The sequence below is a fragment of the Fusarium pseudograminearum genome, chromosome 4 (genome assembly GCF_000303195.2).
Source record: "Fusarium pseudograminearum CS3096 chromosome 4, whole genome shotgun sequence".
NCBI classification, from domain to species: Eukaryota; Fungi; Ascomycota; class Sordariomycetes; order Hypocreales; family Nectriaceae; genus Fusarium; species Fusarium pseudograminearum.
The window spans coordinates 7,146,673-7,168,083 of NC_031954.1; the positions used below are offsets into that span (position 1 = coordinate 7,146,673).

Genomic DNA, 21,411 nt, shown 5'->3' on the forward strand with positions numbered 1-21,411 from the left:
TAGGTTAGGTACTCGTTCCAGCTCCGATGCAGTGGATCTCAGCCCTTTTTTCTTTGGTTTTGTTTTTTCGCTTTACTTATCCGCTGTGTCTTGCATCCATAGTCATCACTTTGAATTATAGCTTGGCCCTGCTTTTGCTTTAGTCACACACGCGCGTCCTTTTCCCAAAGGGTATCTTTGTTACGATCAACAATCGAATGAGTTTCCTCATCAGGAGGTTCCATTCTATCAGACGCTCGAAAGTTAATTGCGGTTCATATGTCCATTGACTTTCGGACTTTAGTGGTTATAAGAGATGGAATTAACGGCACCACGTTTCGAGTTGCGCCCGTGCAAAGGTAACCCGACTCTGAATCTAACCCTGCACTTGTATTTAGCCCACATTGTCGTTTTTGGACCCCAAAGGTCAATGCCCGGGCCCCCTGTTGTGTCCTCTAGGCGCACCCTACAGCCCTCCTAAATGCCCCTCCCGTCCCCTTCATCTTTTCTGGCAGCAGACGAGCCGGGCGGGCGTGTGCTTGTCCATCATTTCCCAAGAGGGGAAGAATCTTGTCCCATCATCACCAGTGCGTGGTTTCAAGCTATTATCCCAGCGAGCCCAAAAAAGCGAAAGCTTGATGGAAACGACACGGGAATGAAATAAATTCACAGCTCGGACACTACAGTCAGTAACATGGTTGGGATATTGGGACTAATAATTCAAATCATCTCCCCCCTGTCATGGTCGAGTAAATGTCCCAACGTGGTTAAGTTGAGTCATGAAGTCGTGACAACTTTTGGTTCGCATGCTGTAGCAGCAGCAAGCCATCCATGTTTGCTTTGCTTTGCTTTGCTTTGCTTTGCTTTTGCTTCACGTGAAAGAGAGACAGAAACAGAAACAGAAACAGAGACGGATAGAGGTCTGTCTCTCTGCTCCACAAGTCCGCAGCCGAGGAGGGGGACCGATCGAGTGTCGCGTCTTTGTATCACATCAAGTGAGAGCATTCGATAAGCGATAGTTGGTAAATGCCCGCGTCTAAAACACAATCGTCGGGGACATTTTGAATTGATAACTACTATCTAGACAAAAGATGTCTCCGTTCTATCCTGGTAATGGCAGTGCCAGACCAACAAAGTCTCCGGGCTTTTGTCTCTCGCCTACTACCCAACTAATCCGTGCCTGGTATAGATGTGGGATAGCCCATGTCAAGTCAGCCAAAGCAAAAAAACACAGCAGAGCAGTGTGAGAACGGATCCCCATTATGCCGTCCCTTCAGTGGCTTGTTGAGGGGGGAAGAGTGAGAACCTTATTCCCACCCTCGTCGGCGGGAGGACGATGCCATGGTACCGAGGAAGCGGGTGAAGGTTCCTGTCAGATTGTCAGATGGTCAGACTGTCAGACGGCAGTGAGTAAGAAGAAAGGAGTAGGAAAGGGGTATCTCTATCTCTCGTTGGTTATAAGGAGTTTAGTTTAGTTTAAATCCGGGAGTTCATTTTAGACACACTGTTGACCATCGACAGTGACTGTTTAGTGTTCACATGGTAAAGGCCAGCCACTGTTTACTTTTCCGGTACACAACGGATGTAACGGGATGGCTTTTTGTTGAATGGTCGCCGAAGCGCGCGGGGATAACAAGCACTTGCCTACTCCCTACCGACAGTCAGTATCCCCTGTAAATGATTATAAACTAAACTTCATTTTCGCTATGATAGACGGGCCAACAACTCATTTGTCTCTGCTTATTGTGTCGCTTCACGCGCAGAGTAAAATATCAGTGTCAGATAATTAATATGCGTATATTTGGTTTGAAACAGCAGGTAATAGAAACAACATTGGGGGTTCTGTGCGCCTTGTCGACTGTTTTGTCTTGCCCGGCATGCATTGGCCCCGGCACTATAGACGGCTTCGCCGAACTATGTACTAACCACCAACGTCCTCTAGAGTTAAAGTGACATAATATTCATCTCAAGCTGCATCCCGCCTTTTTGGACAATACGTCAGTGAACAAGCAGACAGAGATAACGAGCACCATCCTATTTTGGATAGCTACAGTTCTTGGTCTCAGGAATCTCTTACTGCTACGAATACCGGGCGGAGTTGGCAAAAGTCCGACAACTCCGCCGAACGACGGGTATTAATTTTCGGTATCTTATTTCAAAGACGCATTGACAGTCATGAATGTTTGACAATTCAAAGTCCCCGAAAGCATAATTGAGAGCTCTTAGCTACGTTGGTCTATGATCGACAGTTACAGTCACCGGTCAAACTTTAGCTTGCAAAATAGAGACCTACCGGCGTTCTAAAATGCTCTGAAGCTTGAGCTTGAGCTCAGGCCAGGGAGGGGCGCCTCCTCCCCTCCCCTAACCCTAGTCCCTAGTCCCCAGTCCCCCCCAGTCCCAGTGATCTGGCTCAGGCTTGGGTTCAGGGCGCAGCGGCCGACTCTGAACTGAGGGCTTGTGCTTGACTTGTCATGCAAAGGGCGGCGGAGGAACTGTCGGACAGCATTTGTCAGAGGGGTGTATTATTTTATTCTACTATAACAGTAAAGGTTAATTAGTTATTAGAGAATATAGAGGAGATAGCAGGATTGACTCAATACGCTCATCCGGTTGGTAGATTACGACTCAAGCGCCCAACCGTACCATATCTCATCTCCCATAGGGCTGGAGATTGTTAATCAGTGGCAATGATTAACGTTGGTTTCTTACTTCCCCCGCGATTAAATCATTGGTACTTGCCTTTGAGAATCTCATTTTCTACTGCTTGATAAGCATCATCGGAAAAGATTGGACGACAGCCGCCCTTGGCTCTGCGTGTGCGTGTAAATAGACCCCAATATCAAAACAACTGCAACCCTCCCCAAAAAGAATAACCCGTGATGGCATGTTGATCGAAAAGGCGGACGAAGGATAACGGGCGGTGCCACGTACATACATCCAACTGCTTATCACCCACCCATGGCGGATTCAGGGGCAAGAACAAGAGCAGCCTGGCAATACTCGAGTGTTATTGGATCCAACCATTCTATTTGAGAGGTTGCTTGAGGCAAGGCAAATCAAACGCACGATGGAATGTGGGAGCAGCCCAGAGGTTTGGGCCATAGCTTCGAAAGATATGTCCACATTGGGTAAGATGTGATGGGAACAACTGACCAGGACCAAAGTTCCCATCCGCAGGCGATGTGCTTTAGGGGGGGGGGGGAGACCCTTTGTGCTGCTACTGCTGCTGCTGCTGCTCCTAGCACATGCGTCAGGGTAATTTTGAACGAGTGTGCAAGTTTCAGCCATGTTCAACGGTCGAGGCCCGAATCCCATCTATTCGTTGACAAGACTCGAGAGCCAAAGAAACATCATTTCACTATAAATCAAGTTTAACTATTTGAGGAATCATCTTTCATCAAAAAAACGGACAATTACCCTACGGATGCTGGCAGTGAAGTGCATATGAGAGGCACAGGAACAAGGCAGGGCTCAGGGAACAACACATGGCATAGTCCCGACAAAAGTCAGGCATGCGTAAGGCTGAATTGAGGTGCCGAGTCCAGTCCGTAGGACAAGAGAAGGGGGAGTCCGTTGGGGTCGGGGGTTGGTTCCAAGGGAATAACTCCTCAAAACTCACGGGAATATCACAGTTACACTACAAAAGAGTCATTGAATAAACCCTGCACTTAACTAGGTAATCCATTCGACAGACCACGACGACGTGGATCAAACAAATCGACTGATTTCCCAAGTAACAAGGAAGCTTGTGGGGTGGGCTCAGACTTGGAGATTGGTTCAGTCGCGATTAGGAAATGATGGACGAGGAGTGTTGTTTACATGCCTACAACGTAGCAACGTAGGCAGACGAAAGACCTAATCTAGACTCTATTTGATGGTTTATAATCTAGACTCTATATTTCTGTTTGATCTTTATGATGGATAATCAAACAAACAAGGATATTTTTGGGTTCGGCAACTCATGATCCGCCACTAACATATTATCACAGGGTGTGCAGCAGCAAGCAACAACGACAATGCCTGTCCAGAGGGCTATGAAGATATTTTTGACACAAACCATTAACAAAATGTGCCGTGCTAAGCTCTATTAGGAAAAAGGTCTTTTCCTGTCTATATCTCCTGATGCTATAGTCAACTTATGTGCCGGAACGTCTTTCCGTAGGAGCGGTTGCACATGATGAGGAGGAGGAGGATTTAGTTGTGTATGGTGGTGTGTATGTTGAGGCCATACGAACTTTTGACCGACCGATCAAAAACCAGACATGAGAATAATAAAAGAGGAGGTGGCAAAAAAAAAAAAAACCCCAGAGAAAAAAAGAGTATCTCTTGTCTGTAGTCGTTTGATGTCAGATGGGTTCATATCCGAACCGTTGAAACTATCTCGATTTTACCCTCGAGCTAGATGCGGCACAGCAAGAAGGGGCTAGAACATCCAACCGTCGCCGTAGTTATGTTCGTTCTCAACGGGTTTCAGACTTTTCTTTACTCTACTGCCGTGAATGTGAGTGAACAGAGTATAGCACGCAACACGCACAAGCCTTCCCGCGGCACGCCCACTGCTTCGCCTCCAAAGCTTCAATCTTAGTTGAAACGGTCCCCAAGTGACTACAATGCGGCTGAGGATCCAATGGCGAGGTCACCCCTGCGTGCAACCCCAAGCCCGTCACCTATTAGGAAGTAGGTATAGTATTCGTGACTGCAAGTCTTTTTAATCGCGCTTGACAACTGGCAATAGATCCAATCAAATATAGTCACTCGTAAGGACAAGGGATCCATCACTAAAAAGCCTAAGCCTCTTCCTACTGATGTCGCTGGACTAGAACTTTGGGCTATTCTTTTTCCGCGCTTGTTTCGTCCTATAGAATCCGAAGCGAAGCAGGGATTCTCATCCTCACGTTGAAATTCCATACTAAATTACCTACTAAATTCACTGTAACCAACGGATTCCACTCACATGAAAAGCAATGACCAAAGAAAGTAAACGGCGGTTGTCGGAGCAAACCTTGAGGTTGTTCAACTATAGGCCACTATACGTCGTCGTCTTTTAGACAAGCACTGCGATAATTACCGCTGAACAACGGGGGGCTTTTGGTTTCCTAGACTTTGGGTTCGACATGTCGATGCAACTCTGGCTCGCTTCACGTCTGTTGTGATTGGATCAACCCTCAATCGTACAAGGGGACCCAGGGTCTACGGCAATCACCGCGGAGCCGGGAATACTCCATTGACACGGAGCCGGCAACTCTTATTCTTTTCCATGTCCGATCCGATGCTACCATGGTATCTGTACAGATCAATAACGACCTCAGTAAAAGGGCTGGTACACTCTCACCACTATGGAATGCACCACTCCATCGCAGAGGATCGCTTAGAATAGCGCTACAGAAAGAAACTCACCCAACTAGACCGCTCATTCAATTTCATGCGCCGTGGATACCCTCAAAAAGCTAGCAGTAGTGTCTGAGGAGCAACTATCTCGACCAAAGCAGAGTCCGTCCATGTTGGTGGGAGCTCCAGGTGACCAACCCCATCTGCATCTACTGTAATTCCCACCGTACCACGGTGCTTCCAAAAGCAGAGTTGATCGACAACATCTTGGTTGACAACAGCCGTAATGGATGTGCAGTGAATCAATCCTACGACTGTCACTCGTGCATATAAGCGCCAGCGATTTGACATACATAACCGTTGATATCGATATTGTCATCAAAACTCTCCGAGCGCCGTGTCTCGCCTTCCCCCCTCCCTCATGGTCAAGTCAAGTCAAGCTCAGGGCGCACGCACACTCAGTTGCCTGCTCGCACACTCTGATCGACCTTTGAAGGATTCTGCCAAAGCAGGTTAATTTGCCCCAACTGCCATGCCATGCCATGTACGCGGGTACACACTCCGAAGCCCTGCCGAGTACGTACATATCCTTGACCCGTGCTCTGGGCCTAAAGAAACAGGGTTCAGGGTCAAGTTGCACATCATTAACAGGCAAAATGGACCAAACGAGACTAGCTCGGGGGGCGCTGTAGCAAAAACATGCTGCTGCCACAATTTGGACAAAATGCTTGGTAAACCCAGTGCTCAGCGGAAACGTTATTGGGATGGACATACGTATGTAAGTGCTGTCGATCTCTGTCGGGACGGCCCCCAAAGAGACAAGATTCCAGATTCCAGTCAAGCCTTACGATGCGGATGGTTTGATTTCATTTCATACCCCTGTGCTCATATGCTTTGACAGCACTACTGTACTGTAATTTAGCTCAACTGCTGCAAAATGCCAGATTTGAATGCCATGGAGCGACGCGTTGCCACTCAACGGTCATGGGCAGGGGTCGGCCGCCATCAAGGAGCGTTTCTTTTCCCTAACGTCCCGTTGCGGCCGCGCTTAATCTTAACAGCCGGAAAGCTTGATCGTGAAAGACAGCCGAACTGACCCCTGCATGCCATGCGCTGCGATCCTTCAGTACTGACTGAGCCCACAGAGAGCTTCCGTATAATCGCTCCAAAAGGGTCTCACTTCTTGACAAATAACGGATTGCAGGTAATACATCATCTGAGACTCGATGAAAGCCAAAGCTTGTCGACCAAGCCATCAGGTTTTTGGTTGGTGTCGGTACCTGAACTGGCCGTTGGACCTGTCCCAGTTTCAAGTTGACTGATACGTCACGATTCTTAACGACAGTTCGTCGTGATATTTGATACAATTAAATGTTAAGCCTCTTTGATACAATCCCAGCATCACATGGCTTAGTTTATTTCAGGTCAGTGCAACTTAACAAATATTCCGGTCGATATTTGCAGGGGCAGATAGCTTATTGTCCACAGCCATGTGGTTGGGGGTATGAGACGAGTTGACAGTGTTGATTTGAGATACGGGTAGGGATAGGCGCGGCACTGGGGTAGAATCGCACCATGGTGATGTCGCTTGCTGGGCTCGTCTTGTGCTGCAGTACGTAGTCATAGTCTACCATGATAAAACGATCTCCCATGCGGCGACCTAGACTTCCCGGCTTTGGCAGAGCTTGGCAAGTCTAAACCAAAAAGGATCGAATAGTCGACAGTGGCTCTAAATACTCATACATGGACATGTTGATCTCCATTCATAGCATCACAAGGCTTGGGCTCACTTCCAGTATGAGGTGAGCACCTAATCCTAATCGTGTCGTCACACAGCCCTACGACGGGCGGCTGGCTTCAGAACTGCCCTAACGACGTGGCCGGCCCGTCAAAAGGTCCTCTAACCCGGAAGAACGGTCCTTGGTGAGAGCCTGGGATTGCTGGACTGCCATTGGTCATCGGCCAACCTGTATCAGAGCTCATCATTTCGGGGTCCATTTTCACTGCCCTTGGCTGCTCGGGACCAGTCCTCTGCGATTGGTCAACGTCAATTGATGTGCTCTGGGTTCCATACGTTTGAGTAGCATTAACCAAAACGACCCTTCTTATTTTTTTTCCTGGGATTACCAGGTTCCAAACCCTGGGCAGAGAAACTCGGGCAGGTTCAGGCTCAGACCAGATAGTGGAGAAGAGCTAGAGAAAAGCAAGACGATGGTATGCTGCGCTAGTTGAAGGCAGAGATGGCACAAACTCGAGAAAGCGGGCAAATTAGCCCGAATTAACTCAAATCTGACTTGAGTCTGCCTTGAGGTGCATGGCTTGTTTTAGGAGAGCTGGTTGGATCGAGGCTTGATTAGCGTCCAGCAAAGTACCAGGCTGAGCGAGGTGCGCAGGCGAGACAGGCTTGCAAAGGAACCTTTTGGTGTCAGTTGTAGGCTCAAACGGCCACTGAGAAATGGTTATCCGTCTATTCACAGATCTTTCTGCTCGAGTTAGGCCTGGGACTGCGCCTAGTCGTTCATTTTCACTCCACCGTTGATGTTACGTGACGAACGGTACTGATGAACGCAATACGCATCCATCCCAGGCCGTATCGGGCATAACGATACGTTACCATGATCGCGCATCACAGGCAGTACAGCAGATGCTTGGAGGTATTGCCGTACTGATTGCATATCGTATCGAGAGTGCTTCAACGTGAATCCCGCTCTTTTGAACAGACACCATCATGTGGGAGGGCATAACACTCCCCTCCATGTTCCACAACGACGTCGCTGCGCAGATAGGCAGACATCTACCGGTCGTTGGGTTGATGCAGAAGTGCATTGTGGTAAATCCGACATGTGCAATATTGATTTCGAATAACCTCATGAGTTTGTCAGTATGCCTCTGATTCGCTAGGAGTTGGATCGGAGGAGGACTTGAACCCCGAGGACTATTATAAATCCTTAATTTGGGTTAAAGATTGACTGTCGATTGCAGGGCGTATGCATGTACCAATTCCAAATGACCGAGTTTCACCCACGGACCAGAGCCTCTGTAGATCGATTCCTCTTGCTGTGCCGTCGCTTCAATGCTTCGCGTTTCGCTCAGTTAGTAATACAGTGAATATCAAATCACCCAGATCGTTGGTTGCTTCTGGACTCGACGGCGCAAGGATTGTAGCGAAAGGATTCTGGTGTTCCATGAGCATCTCAAGTTACCCAGTAAAACAATGCTGAGTGCGAACCTGCTTCTGCTGGGTGGAGACGAGCAAAAGGCGGAGATACGTACCTGATGCCCTGTCTGGATTGGGGCTCAGAGGGTGATGGCGAGGGTGATGGTGATGGTGATAGCACCAGCCCTGTGAGGCCAGCGCAAGTGAGTGAGTGCAAGTACAAAGTCAAGATTTGCGGGGCCCGGCGCTGCGACACCCCTCTCCGGGCAGAGACAGAGAGGCAGAGGCAGAGGCGCCAGGGGACCTTTTCCTTTTTTTGGTTGTGGCCGTGCCGTGCATCCTAAAGGTGCTGGGGAGTGGGTGGAGTGGATGGCATGGGTTAAACCGTGGGCCTGGGCGTGCAACTCCAGCCTGGGAAGGAGGGCGTGCAATGGAGACTGCCTGGCCTGGTCTGTCCTGCCCATGGCCTGTGGCCTACCTACAGGTGCCTGCCTGCCTCTCTCCAGTACCAAGGTACCTTAGCACTGCAGATTGATCAAGGGCCTGGCATGGGCAGGTAAAGAGACCAATGCATCCTCAAATACACCCTCGTCCACAACCCACACCCCCCCGCCAAGGGTCTTTCCCTCGTCACTCATCTTCTTGGGTCCTTTCTTCTGCTATGCTCCTCTGCAGCTTTGGGGATATTTAATATACAGCCTCTTCCCCCTCACCTACCGTCTTGCTCTCCATCTATCTCCAACAAGTTCTTTACCAGACTCAACTTCAAGTGTCCTCAGATCTTCTTGATCTCTTTCAGCCTCTACTTATATATATATACCCACAACCACCACCCTCATCTCAAGCAACTCACCATCTCTTCCTACCTTGGTTGTTGCCTCTTGATTGCTTTGGATATAAAGACAGAAACCGGTACAAGATAACTAGCTCTATCAATCCTACTTTGGACAATTCAAGAGCTTTGTCGTCTATCAAGTCGACGATTACAAAAACACCCCACTTACCAACACAACAACTTCACAATGTCCATGTTCATGACACAACCAGCCTACGCCTACGCGGCAGCTCCCCCACCTCCCAGACAGTACTCGGGAACAAGCAGTGCTTTCAGTGCTTCTGCCAACCCTGATGAGGACTGGACCAAGATCTCAGATCTTGCTGAGCGCAGAAGAATTCAGAACCGCATTGCTCAGCGCAACTACCGTATGTAGACTCTTACAGAAACATTCGAATTGGTGAAACGGCACTAACATACAACTCCAGGCAAGAAGCTTAAGCGCCGTCTTGAAGACCTTGAGCGCCGAGCTGGTTCTTCTGACGATGCCGAGTCCGACAAGCAGCCCCAGAAGCCTTCCAAGTCGAAACGATCCCCCTCCGCCCCCAAGCCTCAAAAGTCGCAATCAACAGGCCCCAGCAAGTCTGTTGCCTCTCAGGGCCAGTTCACTCCTCCCATGGAGCCTTCTGACGAGCTCTTCTTCTCCGGCACCTACGACGACCGAGCCCGCTCAGACAGTCCTCCTCAATTCACCTACTCGACTTATCCCGCTCCCGATGAGATCCTCCTTCACCCCTACGGCTCCGCGCAGCACTACCCAGCCATCACAACCGCTGATGCCTACCCCAATTACATGACAGCCTCCACAGTGCCCATGACACTCCCTTCCATGACACACTTCAGCGACGCCATCAAGCGGGAGACACCATACTCCAGCGACGAAGGACTCGCTCCCTACATGTACGGCTACATGCCCCCAATGGACTTCAACTCTGGTAGCCCATACGATCAGAACCCTCATGTGAGTCACGCCAATCAAACACCCCGCAGGATTGCCCGAGATCCACGTTGCTGATGGGGTTGTTCGCAGACTCCTCCGCTGTCGCATTCTTTCGACCACTCTGCCAACTGCTCAGAGGCCGGCTACGACTACCCTACCACGCCTCTGTCAATGCCTAGCTCGCCCAATATGATTCATCACCAATAGGGCACTAGGCAGGCATGATTGCAAGATGCAGCGACTTTGAGATTTTGTTTAGGCGTTGGGAATTGGCCCTACGGGGCATAGCATGGCGGGTTTTGATATTTGAGCACTTTCACACACTCGACACTTTTCACTTCTTGAATACTGTCAAAGGTATCTCACAGACGGTGAAGACTGTCTGCCTTCATTTTATGTACACGGGTCGAAGCGCTCGACACTGTGGTTATCTGTAACGGCTGCAAGATGTACGGACGATTGCTTATTAGGAACGGTGAAGGAAAAGACGATGAGTGAGGCGTTTTGGGAACGTATACATTACGCATTCTAATGTACGTTTGAACATGAGTGGATGGAACTGGTAAAGGATGAAAGTAGGCAAGGAGGCAAACAAACATGGTGGCTGCGGCGGGGTCGGACCAGACAGGTCGACATTGACTTAGCACTTTACACTTGATAGCTGAGCAAATATTCAGAGCCATTGAAACATACTAGACAAGGGACTATGCAAAACGTATGATACGAATCACAAACTTTCAATATCGAACAGTGATGGTAATGTGATGAAGTGGCTAGAGGCCCTGGACTAAATCAAACCAAAGGCAAGGAGGCTTGCTGGGTGTAGTTAGGACCGAGAGCCCGAGACCGAGACATGGGCAACCAAAGCAGACAGACATTGAAGGTGATGAAAGTAGCCCAAATAAAATAACGTTTTCACTATTGACTGAATTCATTCATGTTTGACCTGGCTCCACGGATACACGGAGCTGAAGAGATAGAGCCTCGGGTATTTGCTGTTGGTGTTTGGATGGCTTGAGAGGGGCTTCAGCTGCATTCACATTTCTGCACTTGGATATGCAACCAGCTTAGCTATCTTGAGCTAAGCTGGGCTGGAGGCGGCATCCAGAATTTACGCCGCCTTTATTGAGAGAGCCTCGTTTCCACGACCTATTGGTGTCATGTATCTAGTATGTAATGGTATCTCCAGGTAGCTCCCCCGCTCGTCTACCTCGCCTTATTGGGATATCTTGACGGCAAAGATGGATGGTGCTTCAATTTTCCCTCGGCGGTTACTCGTTTCTCTTTGTACATACTATGTTACAGTTGTGAGTGCGAGGTTGAGGACTCGGACTTTAAGTCCGAGTGGGATTCATTAGGATTCAAATTAGCAGGAAAACGTGCAACTCGTAACTGATCCCAACGTTTGGTCCTACGGTGTTAGTCTAGGTACTGCTCCCCCTCCTCTACTTATCCACCACCACGTGCCAAGGGGAGGGTTGCATGGGGCGGAATAAAAAAGAAGGAGAGGATTGGGAGAGAGACGAAAGCTGGGCGTCTCTTTGTGTTACGAGTCTAAAGAGAGTCGGCCGCCCGTGTAATTGGATGCTTTGACAGTGCGCGCGCGCGTATGTGTGTGTGTGTGTATGTGTGTGAGTAAAGCCAGGCAAGCAATGTACGTGGTCACTCTCTCTTTGTCCCGGTTCCTACGGGCAGGAAAGGAAAGGACAGGGTCAAGTCAGAATCAGGCTGTCGCTTAATGTTGTTGAGATGGCGATTGTCTTCAAGGATGACCATCCCTCCCACTCCCACTCTGTGGCGACAAAAGAAAGGAAAGGAATACATACATGTTACTGGGGGTTACAGTCTACATGTAGAGTTGCAGTTACGGCTGTCACGGGGACGGGATAGGACGGGATAGGAGGAATGGGCTTGTTGTTGCTGGGCTCATGAGAGAGAGGGGTGTGTATTTTCATGTGTTATGTATGTGCCTCTGAAAGACGAATGCCCTATCCCATCCATGGCATGCACGGTTTATCTCCAAAGTAGAGATGTAGATAAGTAGGCTGTGGGTGAAGGACGAAGGATTCTAGGTATTCTGAGTCCTGTCGGCTACAGTACCACTATACCTGGACGTTGCAGTGCAGTCTAGCCTTGACCAAAAGGTCCGGAAACTCCTTCTGACCCAACATGAGGGATCAGGACCCAGTCTATCTATTTTACTCTAAAGGATTCGGATTCGTTTTTTGCCTGTAGTAAGTACATCTACCTGCCTAATGTATTGAGGTCCAGACCCAGACTCCCAAAACTTAGGTTCACCAGCCGCTACTGTATTTTGTTTCTTTTTAAACTGGCTAAGACCATATCAGGTTTAACAAGCGGCGCTGTCAGGTTTAACCGCGTCTTGGCTTGGATTTAACGCGCGGTGATGATGCTCTGATTATCTAGACTTCTGAGGTGTGAACTTTGTTTGCACGTACTGCCAAGGGACGGGAGCTACCTTGACGTTGAGCAAGTTGTTAAAGAGGCACATACCAGTCGATGGTAAGTGAGGTACACTGAATTGACTTTTTTCTTTATCTACAAACCTAGGATAGATCATCAGTTTTAATAAAATACCTCTCTATAACTCAAACTGTAGTTAAATGGATATCATACTCGTGATGTTTTCATCATTTTAATATTAAAGCTTAATTGATTGCTGTACGTAAGCATTCATCCAAATAGCAACTGCCGTCTTGGCGGTACAACATCAGACTCAAATTATGTCATACATTTCATCTCAACAAAGTAAACATTTCATCGACTTGAACTCAATTCCACCTGTCAAAAAGATATCAATTCATATTCAAAATCATGGAATCTCACGTAAACTACCTCTTTGGAGGCACAAAGTACGTAAACAATCACCACACTGTAAGGAACAAAAAACTAATTTCACTTCAAGGCCTTGGGACACCAGTCTCTGGACAGCTTCAGATGATCGCGTCCGCGGCGGCTCCAGCATCTCCCACCTAACAGTCTCAAGCCCAACGCAGGCCATCTACCACGGTCACCTCGACACCAAGACGCTCGGCGGCGCTGGCTTTGCCTCGCAGCGCACAATTGGTGATCTTGCGCTGGACCTCTCGCACACGGCAGGCTTGCAGCTCGTTCTCGGCGCCGGAAGCTCGGAGCAAAAGTTCACCCTCAACGTCAAGGATACCATCCCCGGCAAGAGAACGGACGGTAGAGATGAGGCTGGTATTAGCTGGGAAGTGGACTTTGAGGCGCCGCGTGAGGGAGGCGTGCTGGTCAAGAAGTGGGATGAGTTCAAGGCGACGTATCGCGGAAGAGAGGTCAAGGATCCTGAGCCATTGAAGGTGGATGACATTAAGAGAATCTCTCTCATGACACGAAGGTAAGATTTCATGTGAAAAAATGTGAATTGATGTGCTAACGACTGAAATGAATAGCTTTTTCGATAAGCAGGATGGAGATTTCAAGTTGGTGGTCAACTCGATTGCTGCGGTCAAGAAGGACCATGATGAAAGTGACGATGAATACGACTTGAAGAAGCCTGCTCAACCTGCTCAGTCTGCTTCTCGTCCTGCGTGGAAGGCTCTGTTCTGTGGTCTTTTGTAATCAGACTAGATACCCGAATACTTTAGCATTCAGATAGACAGGCGCTGGATAGGATAAAAGTGTTGCTTTGTGCTATCTGCAATATGATCCTTCTGGCCTGATTGAACATAAAAGTGATCAGCTTTGTCGCAGCATCAACTTTCCTACGAACCATTCCGATATCCCTTTTCCCATGGTAGATGCAGTCTCCCAATGTGGTCCTCGTTCCCAAAAGACTGGCAGTTATCAAAGGTAAGCTGCCAACGCATGCTCAGTACAATTAAACCCAGAAGCAAAGTACTTCGTGTCCAAAATTTCTTGCATTGTCGAGCTGTAACTAGAGTCCTAAACTAGAGAAATCAGTCTCCAACACCGTTATGTACCCGAAAGCCTGTTCGCTATACTTCACCGATATATCATACAACCCCTGTTTCCTTTAAAAGCTTCAATTCTCACAATATACATCCCTAAACCTGACAAACACCGTTCCTCTGATGCAGGACGCCCCATCCAACGCCAAAACACCCCCAAACCAGGCATGTCAAAGACTTCCATGTGTCTCCGCCCAAGTCTATCCAGCGCACCCTTAGCCTGCAGTCAACTGGCTATCCTTATACCTGTCACATGAATCCATATTTCTCTCTATCCACCCCTAGATCTTCCTTGAGTATATTCACACCGAGCCCATTCCCAAAATCAAGGTCCCCTTATGGTCTGGGCTCAGTGGCCGAGATCCAAGGACGAAAAGAAGAGCAGCAAAAGCCCGTCTGTAGGACATTGCTGCTCTATGGCAAGTCGATAAGAGCCTTTCGACCCAGTTTCGAGGTATGTGAAACAGAATGCAAGTCCCATAACCGTCAGCGGCGACGTTGGAAGAGAAGCCAGCCAGTCGCTCTGCTGGAATGTCGGTCTTCTCTCTGCGCATTAAGCCGGAAGGGTTGCGGGTATCAAACGATGCAACATGCTTTTGATCCCTTCGCTTTTCCCAGAATATCATAAATAAAATTCAACCGTCCTTCATGAATCGCCGTATCAATGCACAAGGGTATTGTCACAACAAGGAGAACTGAGTCTCCCAGATATTAGCGTCGCCTTCTTTACATGTTGGAACCGCCGACGCCATTGGGGTCTACGACATTATCCGATAGGTTGATGAGTAGCTGGGCCAGGCATCTCTTGGTTGCTGCATCATCGCGGAGAACAGAGGAAAAGGTGGCGTCGCGAAGTGGTTCGGGTAGGCACTGTCGTAGAGCCTCACGTGCTCGAGCGTTATCACTAAGACTATTTAGGGATATGGTTAGATGGAACTGTCCTGTTATCTGGCATACAGGGGGACATACCGCAGGAAGCACCTAACAACATGCTTGAGAAGTCGAGCTGTCTGAGACTCAACGAGCTGAGCCACCATGTTGCTCAGGACGGTACCAACTGCATAGAAACGCTCGTAGGTGGCGCATATGTAGTTGAGCCCATTGTCGTCGAGCAGGATTTTCTGAACGATGAAAATAGCAACAGTCTTGCTAAGTTCCGAGCCGGTCTCCATGATACGCAAGCAGAGTGGGATAATCTCTGTTGTAAGGAGAAAGTTGATGACTTCGGAGGAATCATTTTTGACCAGCGCACCAATGACACCGAGACTGGTCAGGCGGAGATATTCGAAGGGTCGAGACTTAGAGGTGGTGTTGAGAAAGGGGTAGAGGAACAAGGGGATGTGTGCTATTCGAGGGTAAGCTACATGCGAGATCAATGTGAACTAACGCATACTCACCATTGAGGAACAAAGTCCTTGTATCGTTGTGTGATGCAACACACTGAAGTAGAGCGAGAGCATTACAAACTCGATTCGAAGCAGCAGCAGTGAGTTGCGAGGGGTTGAGTAGAGTATAGACTGAGATGATTTCCTGAAGGAGAGAAGTCATCACACCTGGTGAACACATTAGCTGGCTTCTTTCAACTTGAGCCTCATTGAACCAGGCAGGGAGACAACGCTCGGGCACCTACCAAAAGAATGCCACAAGATCAAGGCCAGCTCGGGAACCTGCTCTCGTTTCTTGCTGAGCTCCAGCAGGGCAGCCTCTCGAGTGTTCTCGTTGAGAAGATCGGCAATAAAGGCCATGGTGCGTCGGTTGTCCTCCGAAACGTTGTTGTGGTCTGCATCCTGACCGTGGCCCTGCATCTGACCCGCGCCAGCAAGGCGGTTGAAGTGCTGCTGCTGCTGTTGGACAGCGGCAGCAGCTGCCGCAGCGACCTGTTGTTGCTGTTGCTGAGTGTGGGCATGATGCGCACCAGGCTGCTGGTGCATCCAAGCCGAATCGCCGCCCTGAGGGTTGAACTGGTGGTGTCCGTAGACGTGCGCCGCGGGCATCATATTGGGCGTCTCGAGGTTTATGAGGCGAGGGTGTCTTGATATTGTGACTTGGAGTTCAGGAGTCTCTCTAACGATTCGACGATGGCAAATTGGCTGAAATACCGGTCGATTAGTCGGCGCAGTGAGCTTGGGCCAAAGGATTCGTTGGTTCGAGGGCGCAATGCGGAGAGGTACACGAGGCGGTTTGGTTTGGTTTCGTTACTGGATCAACAAGGGCGAAAGCAGAGATTATCAAGAAACTCTAATGGAAGGAGAGACAGCCTTTTAGTATGTCGAGTAGATACTAGAAGAGAGGTTCGTGTTGTATAATTTACTGATAGCGTTCGAATGTCGAGATCGTGGGAGGATCAAACCCAGGTGAGATCGTTTGGCGGGTAGGTTGGTTTGTGGTGCTGGTGCTGGTGGTGGTGCTCACTCACGCCTGCGACTGGGGCAAGAGCGATTCGTTTCCTGTCCTAGGATTGGTCAGCCTGATCTATCTTATGGAGCTTAGGCTCTTGCAGACAAAACCAGCTCTGGCATCGTAACATGGCGCTTGGACCAGTAAAAGGTATCCCTGCAAGGTCAATCGCCTACACGTCTACATGGCCTTGCAAGTGCGGGGAGGTCACTCTCCCATGCTCACCTTTGAATCAATTATTACGATCGTCAGCCTTGTCCTACGAGCCTCGTCAGTGTTCGATTTGTGCCCCCAGAGACTCGAGATTTTCTGAGTAACATGGACGACCTCTGACAACAGGAGACCGACCATCAGGCAGCCACAAATATTTATAAATCATCATCAGCGAATGTGCTCCAATTACCTAATTACTTCGTTTTACTTGCTTGCTTCTTCTCCTCCATCGCCGTCTGCAAGTGCTATAATAAATCATTACTACTACTATATCTTTCCTGTATAATGCCCATGCTTAAAACAACGAAAATGCGCCTTCAAGCCCACTGTAAGGTACCTAGCTTCTTATACAACTGACTACATGTCCAGTACCTCGCCCGCTTAAAATGGCAATTCGTCAGCACCCAGTCAAGCGCCATCTATGAACAATACCACCGCCTCTTCCCAATGCTTACTTCAACCAAACTCCACTGTTAGAAATGTCTACTCAAAGGAGCTTCCAATCATAGCCTCAGCTCCCGAAGAATGTGGTCCGCCATGCTCTTGTACTGCCACGTGTTTCCAGCCATTCGCTTGAACTGGATGCCATGCAGCGACAACAGTGGCACCTTGACGATGAAGATTTCAAACTCCAGCACCATGCTTCCTCCAAGATCGCTCTGTACTTGCGTGCTTGTTTCTCCTGGAACTTGTCGAGATGGTCCTGCATTCCTGCCGGAGTTACTGTCAAACGAAGTCTCCGAGTTTGAGAAGCTACGGTCTCGATCCGAGCGACCTGGCGTTCGTGGTGTGGTAGGAGGGCGGTCTGAATCGCGGAACTCATCCCGATCACGGTCGTCTCCTCTGATAAGACCTCCAAAGCTGAACCGTCGCTTATGACCTGGCGTGTTTCCAGGGCTCATGGGTGGATCTTGCACCTTGTTTAGATCAATACTTGGTGAATGGCGACACCTGAATCCACCCTTGATTTCCGTGTAGTCGACATTCAATTGCTTCAATACTCGCTTGATATCCGTTCGGATCGTGGGTACAGACTTGCCAGATGTCGTTGACACACTGAAAAGACCCTTGAGGAAAACCGGCTTGGACAGTTCTGTGTCGTCCAAGCGTTCGGTCGACACACCACTCTGCTCCAACTCCTGATCCGTTTCTTCAGGGACATTGGCTTCCTGGGCAGCATCCCTTCTCTGACGACGATGCTGTATACTCTCTCTCCTCGCATGTCCAATAGACTTAGCCCTCAGGCTCACGGATCGAGAATGACCATGAGCACGGCGCGAGCTGGAAGATTCTTCGTTTCCTACAGATTGATCAGATTCGTTGGTTGCTGGATGATCTTTCCGCCTTCTCATCTCTGCCGAGTTGACACTGGTCGATCGTCCCAAAGCACTTCCCCGTCTGCCCTCCCTGTTGCCACCAGAAGACATGGGCGGGCTGAGAAGTTCACCATGTTGGCCCTGGTTGCTGCTAGAACGGATCTGCGTATCTGACGCATCCTCTCTGTCACGTCGGCCACGGCGGATACTGAAGCTCTTTCGGGGTGCCAGTGGTGAAGGCTCGGCTGGGGAATGAACCTGCACCACAGGGGGGTGCGAACGGTCTCTGTCCAGACGCTCAGGCTCCCTACGCTTGCGTGTACTGAAGCGACGTAGAATACCAGCTGCAGTGCCCTCTTTCTTTTGGATTTGCTCAACTCTCGGTTCGGGTGGCGGTGCAGGTGTTTGCTTCGGCAACTCTGGCATATCGTCTTCGCCATGAGTCCTGGCACGGGGTCTGCTGCGTCCACCGGTGGGCTTTTCGCCAGGCATCTCGTAGGCAGATGAGTTGGTGTGGGCGGCTTGAGGCGCTGCGATTTCTGGCAACTCGGGCTCCCTGGCCTTCTCCTTTTCGCGGGCCTCACGTTCCCTCTCCCTCTCCCGCTCTCGTTCCCTCTCCCTTTCCCTCTCTCGTTCACGCTTTTCTTCTCTCTCTCTTTCTCGTTCCCGTTCCTTCTCCTTCTCTTTCTCGCGAGATTGGGATGCCGCTGGCGGCACCATATCAGCATGGTCACGATCTTGCTTCTCCTTGACAAGGTAATACACAGATAGAAGAGGACTATATGCGTTCATAGGATCGTTACCCATTTGGAGGGCCTCAGAACTGGGAGCTGACAGCGTATCACGACTGTTGCCGGAATTCCTGCGCTTGTAAAAGTCAAACCCGAACGGTCTCTTCTTCTCGGCATCTTTCGTAGGTTGAGGAAGCTCCTTCTCTCTTTGATAGAGCTTGATAGCACGCTGATATTCCTCGGATTCGATGATTTTGGCGAGCTGTGCATTGATACTTTCGGGGGTGCCAAAGTTAAAGCCTTGCATGGCAAGAATTACCTCTGGCTCCAAGGGTGTCGTTAACGGTTCGCGGTTGGGCAAGTAATTATCGGGAGGACCGTTGAAGCCCTTAGCCATCCATGGGTGTGTCAATACTTCCTGCATTGTAGCGCGCTGTTTAGGGTCCGTGACGAGCATCCGAGATAAGAGGTGCTTGCACTCTGTGACGTAGTTAGTAACAGATATCTGGACAATCTGCAATAGACATACCGCTTGATAACCAGGCGGGATAATCGACGAGACCCCTCTTGATCTTGGCGTGAAGCGCGGGCATGCTTTGGTCGTCGAATGGCACTTTACCGCAAACTAAGACATAAAGGACGATGCCGAAACTCCAGACATCGACCTCGGGGCCGGTGTAAGCTCTTGCTTGCAGCAATTCAGGCGCAGCAAAATAAAGACTTCCACAGAATGTCTTGAGGTGACTCCGAGGAGCGAAGAGGTTGCTGAGACCAAAATCGATAATCTTGATATCGCCTGTCTTGCTGATAAGAATATTCTCAATCTTGAGATCTCGATGCACGATACTGTTCCTGTGCAAGTAGTCTAACGCACTTGCGATCTGCCTACTAAACTTTCGGGCTTGTTTCTCCTTAAGTTTGCCATGGGAAATGATATAGTCGAGCATTTGGCCACCGTTGACATATTCAAAAAGCATATACCAATGGTGGTTTGTACGGACAACATCGTGAAGTGCACAGATGTGGGGGTGGTTCAGGAGAGTACTGATAGCTGCTTCGCGAGCAGTTCGGATTTCCTTGGATTGATCGGCACGCTCTTTGTCGGCGCGAGACTGGTGACCATCGTCGGTTGAGCCACGAGGGATAATTTTACAAGCTACCTGTTGAGTTGAACATGGTCAGTACGTGTATGGAAGTTGCATGGATATCGCGATGAGGGGCAGATTCATGCGCATGGCCGAAGGGTTAAATGATTCATGGATATAATATAATCGGCCCAAAGCCGGAAATGTTTAGACGTACCTGTTCACTGCCATCTTCCTTTCGGGCGAGCTTAACCTTGCCCATGCTACCAGCACCAATAGTCTTGCCCAACATCCATTTTCCAGATTGGGTTGGAATAACCGTACGTGATCTCGCGTGTTTAGAAGTGGAAGCGCGGGGTGGCGCGTCGGCATGATTAGTTGGAGGAGCTGCGCTTGCGTGGCTTGTCCCGTTGCTAGGAGCGCTGGCTGAAGGAGCCATCTCGGGCGGAGGGTTGTGGTTGTTGTTTTTTGAACGAGAAGAGGAGCTCCGTCGATGGGCCCTCGAGGGATCGGGGCCCCTGGTCGGGGGAGGATGTCGATCGTCTTTACTCGAGGTTCGGTGATGCTTTGGGTTTGCGGCTAAGCGTGAGGATTCGTGGTCATTTTGCGAAGTAGTTCGGGCGGATGAAGAAGTGCGCTGATGCTGGCTATGATGAGGGGGAGGATGTGAGTTGGCGGCGTTGGAAGCAGAGCGAGAGTGAGAGTGGGAATGGGAATGGGAATGAGAACGGGAGGCGTATGCCTGGGATTGGGCCTGGGACAGGGACTGGGATTGGGATTGGGAGCGAGATTGAGACTGGGAGTGCGAGTGTGAAAGCTGGCGGGTGTGAGATTGGTTGTAGTTGGCACCTGTTCCAGTGGACGTGGCTGGTGCAGGCGCTGCTGGGGCCGCTGAAGCGGAGGGAGAAGGGGGAGGAAAAGAAGGAACCCGACTGGAACGACTAGAGCGAGTTGAATGAGTGCGACCAGGTCCTCTCAGTGAAGCATCGGCAACAGCAGACGAAGCGGTTCTTGTTCCCATGACTGCTATTTTGTATATAAGTGCTAGTTATGCTGTGATCTGCTGTGATGTGCGGTGCGGTGCGAAGCGAGGCGATGCGGTGTTGTAAGAGATCGGAGAGAGACGGTGTAAAAAGGCGGGATGTTGATAAAGTAACTGGGTCTCTTTCTGGGGTTTTGCTCGAAATGGTAGTGAGCTGTCGTGGAATCAATGCCCAAGTAGGCAGGGAAGAGGCTGAGTCCACCCAACTTGACTCTAGACAAGGTAATAATATCCAGTAATTGTATGAGCTGGAGCTGGAACTGGAGCTACATATGCCAGCGCAGGCGTAACGTAGTCGCAATGAGTCGCTTGCCGGCAAGGTCCTTGATTTGACTCTTTTGCTGGCCGAGTACAACCTTGTGACCAGAGTGAAGGGACGGACAGACAAAAAGACCAGAATTACCTAGTCCCTGTGGTGATCTCGAGACTCTTAGT

The 21,411-nt window shown here is 49.6% G+C and overlaps 7 protein-coding genes across 7 annotated transcripts, besides 8 other annotated features; 4 read left to right on the forward strand and 3 right to left on the reverse strand.

Moving 5' to 3' along the window:
- Window positions 1-813: 813 nt before the first annotated feature.
- Window positions 814-846: a microsatellite.
- A 15-nt stretch (window positions 847-861) lies between these two features.
- Window positions 862-894: a microsatellite.
- Window positions 895-3,046: 2,152 nt separating this feature from the next.
- FPSE_09672 (uncharacterized protein) lies at window positions 3,047-4,042 on the forward strand (the record flags this gene model as incomplete). Its single annotated transcript, XM_009262789.1, has 2 exons — window positions 3,047-3,107; window positions 3,969-4,042. The coding sequence occupies 2 exons, from the start codon at window positions 3,047-3,049 to the stop codon at window positions 4,040-4,042; spliced, it is 135 nt and encodes a 44-aa protein (XP_009261064.1).
- Window positions 3,192-3,216: a microsatellite.
- A 1,989-nt stretch (window positions 4,043-6,031) lies between the features above and the next one.
- FPSE_09671 (uncharacterized protein) lies at window positions 6,032-6,403 on the forward strand (the record flags this gene model as incomplete). Its single annotated transcript, XM_009262788.1, has 2 exons — window positions 6,032-6,085; window positions 6,230-6,403. The coding sequence occupies 2 exons, from the start codon at window positions 6,032-6,034 to the stop codon at window positions 6,401-6,403; spliced, it is 228 nt and encodes a 75-aa protein (XP_009261063.1).
- A 339-nt stretch (window positions 6,404-6,742) lies between these two features.
- FPSE_09670 (uncharacterized protein) lies at window positions 6,743-7,058 on the reverse strand (the record flags this gene model as incomplete). Its single annotated transcript, XM_009262787.1, has 2 exons — window positions 6,743-6,914; window positions 7,051-7,058. 2 exons carry the CDS (start codon window positions 7,056-7,058, stop codon window positions 6,743-6,745), a joined length of 180 nt encoding a protein of 59 aa, XP_009261062.1.
- Window positions 7,059-8,610: 1,552 nt separating this feature from the next.
- Window positions 8,611-8,640: a microsatellite.
- Window positions 8,641-9,486: 846 nt separating this feature from the next.
- On the forward strand, window positions 9,487-10,446 carry FPSE_09669 (uncharacterized protein; the record flags this gene model as incomplete). Its single annotated transcript, XM_009262786.1, has 3 exons — window positions 9,487-9,667; window positions 9,728-10,260; window positions 10,330-10,446. 3 exons carry the CDS (start codon window positions 9,487-9,489, stop codon window positions 10,444-10,446), a joined length of 831 nt encoding a protein of 276 aa, XP_009261061.1.
- A 1,388-nt stretch (window positions 10,447-11,834) lies between these two features.
- Window positions 11,835-11,873: a microsatellite.
- A 1,201-nt stretch (window positions 11,874-13,074) lies between these two features.
- FPSE_09668 (uncharacterized protein) lies at window positions 13,075-13,842 on the forward strand (the record flags this gene model as incomplete). The annotated part of the gene is made up of 3 exons (XM_009262785.1): window positions 13,075-13,112; window positions 13,166-13,618; window positions 13,674-13,842. The coding sequence occupies 3 exons, from the start codon at window positions 13,075-13,077 to the stop codon at window positions 13,840-13,842; spliced, it is 660 nt and encodes a 219-aa protein (XP_009261060.1).
- A 1,076-nt stretch (window positions 13,843-14,918) lies between these two features.
- FPSE_09667 (uncharacterized protein) lies at window positions 14,919-16,189 on the reverse strand (the record flags this gene model as incomplete). The annotated part of the gene is made up of 4 exons (XM_009262784.1): window positions 14,919-15,102; window positions 15,162-15,537; window positions 15,590-15,745; window positions 15,823-16,189. 4 exons carry the CDS (start codon window positions 16,187-16,189, stop codon window positions 14,919-14,921), a joined length of 1,083 nt encoding a protein of 360 aa, XP_009261059.1.
- Window positions 16,026-16,087: a microsatellite.
- Window positions 16,190-17,305: 1,116 nt separating the features above from the next.
- Window positions 17,306-20,955, reverse strand: FPSE_09666 (uncharacterized protein; the record flags this gene model as incomplete). The annotated part of the gene is made up of 3 exons (XM_009262783.1): window positions 17,306-19,329; window positions 19,379-20,009; window positions 20,152-20,955. The coding sequence occupies 3 exons, from the start codon at window positions 20,953-20,955 to the stop codon at window positions 17,306-17,308; spliced, it is 3,459 nt and encodes a 1,152-aa protein (XP_009261058.1).
- Window positions 18,705-18,808: a repeat region.
- Window positions 20,956-20,995: 40 nt separating the features above from the next.
- Window positions 20,996-21,037: a microsatellite.
- Between the last annotated feature and the right edge of the window lie 374 nt (window positions 21,038-21,411).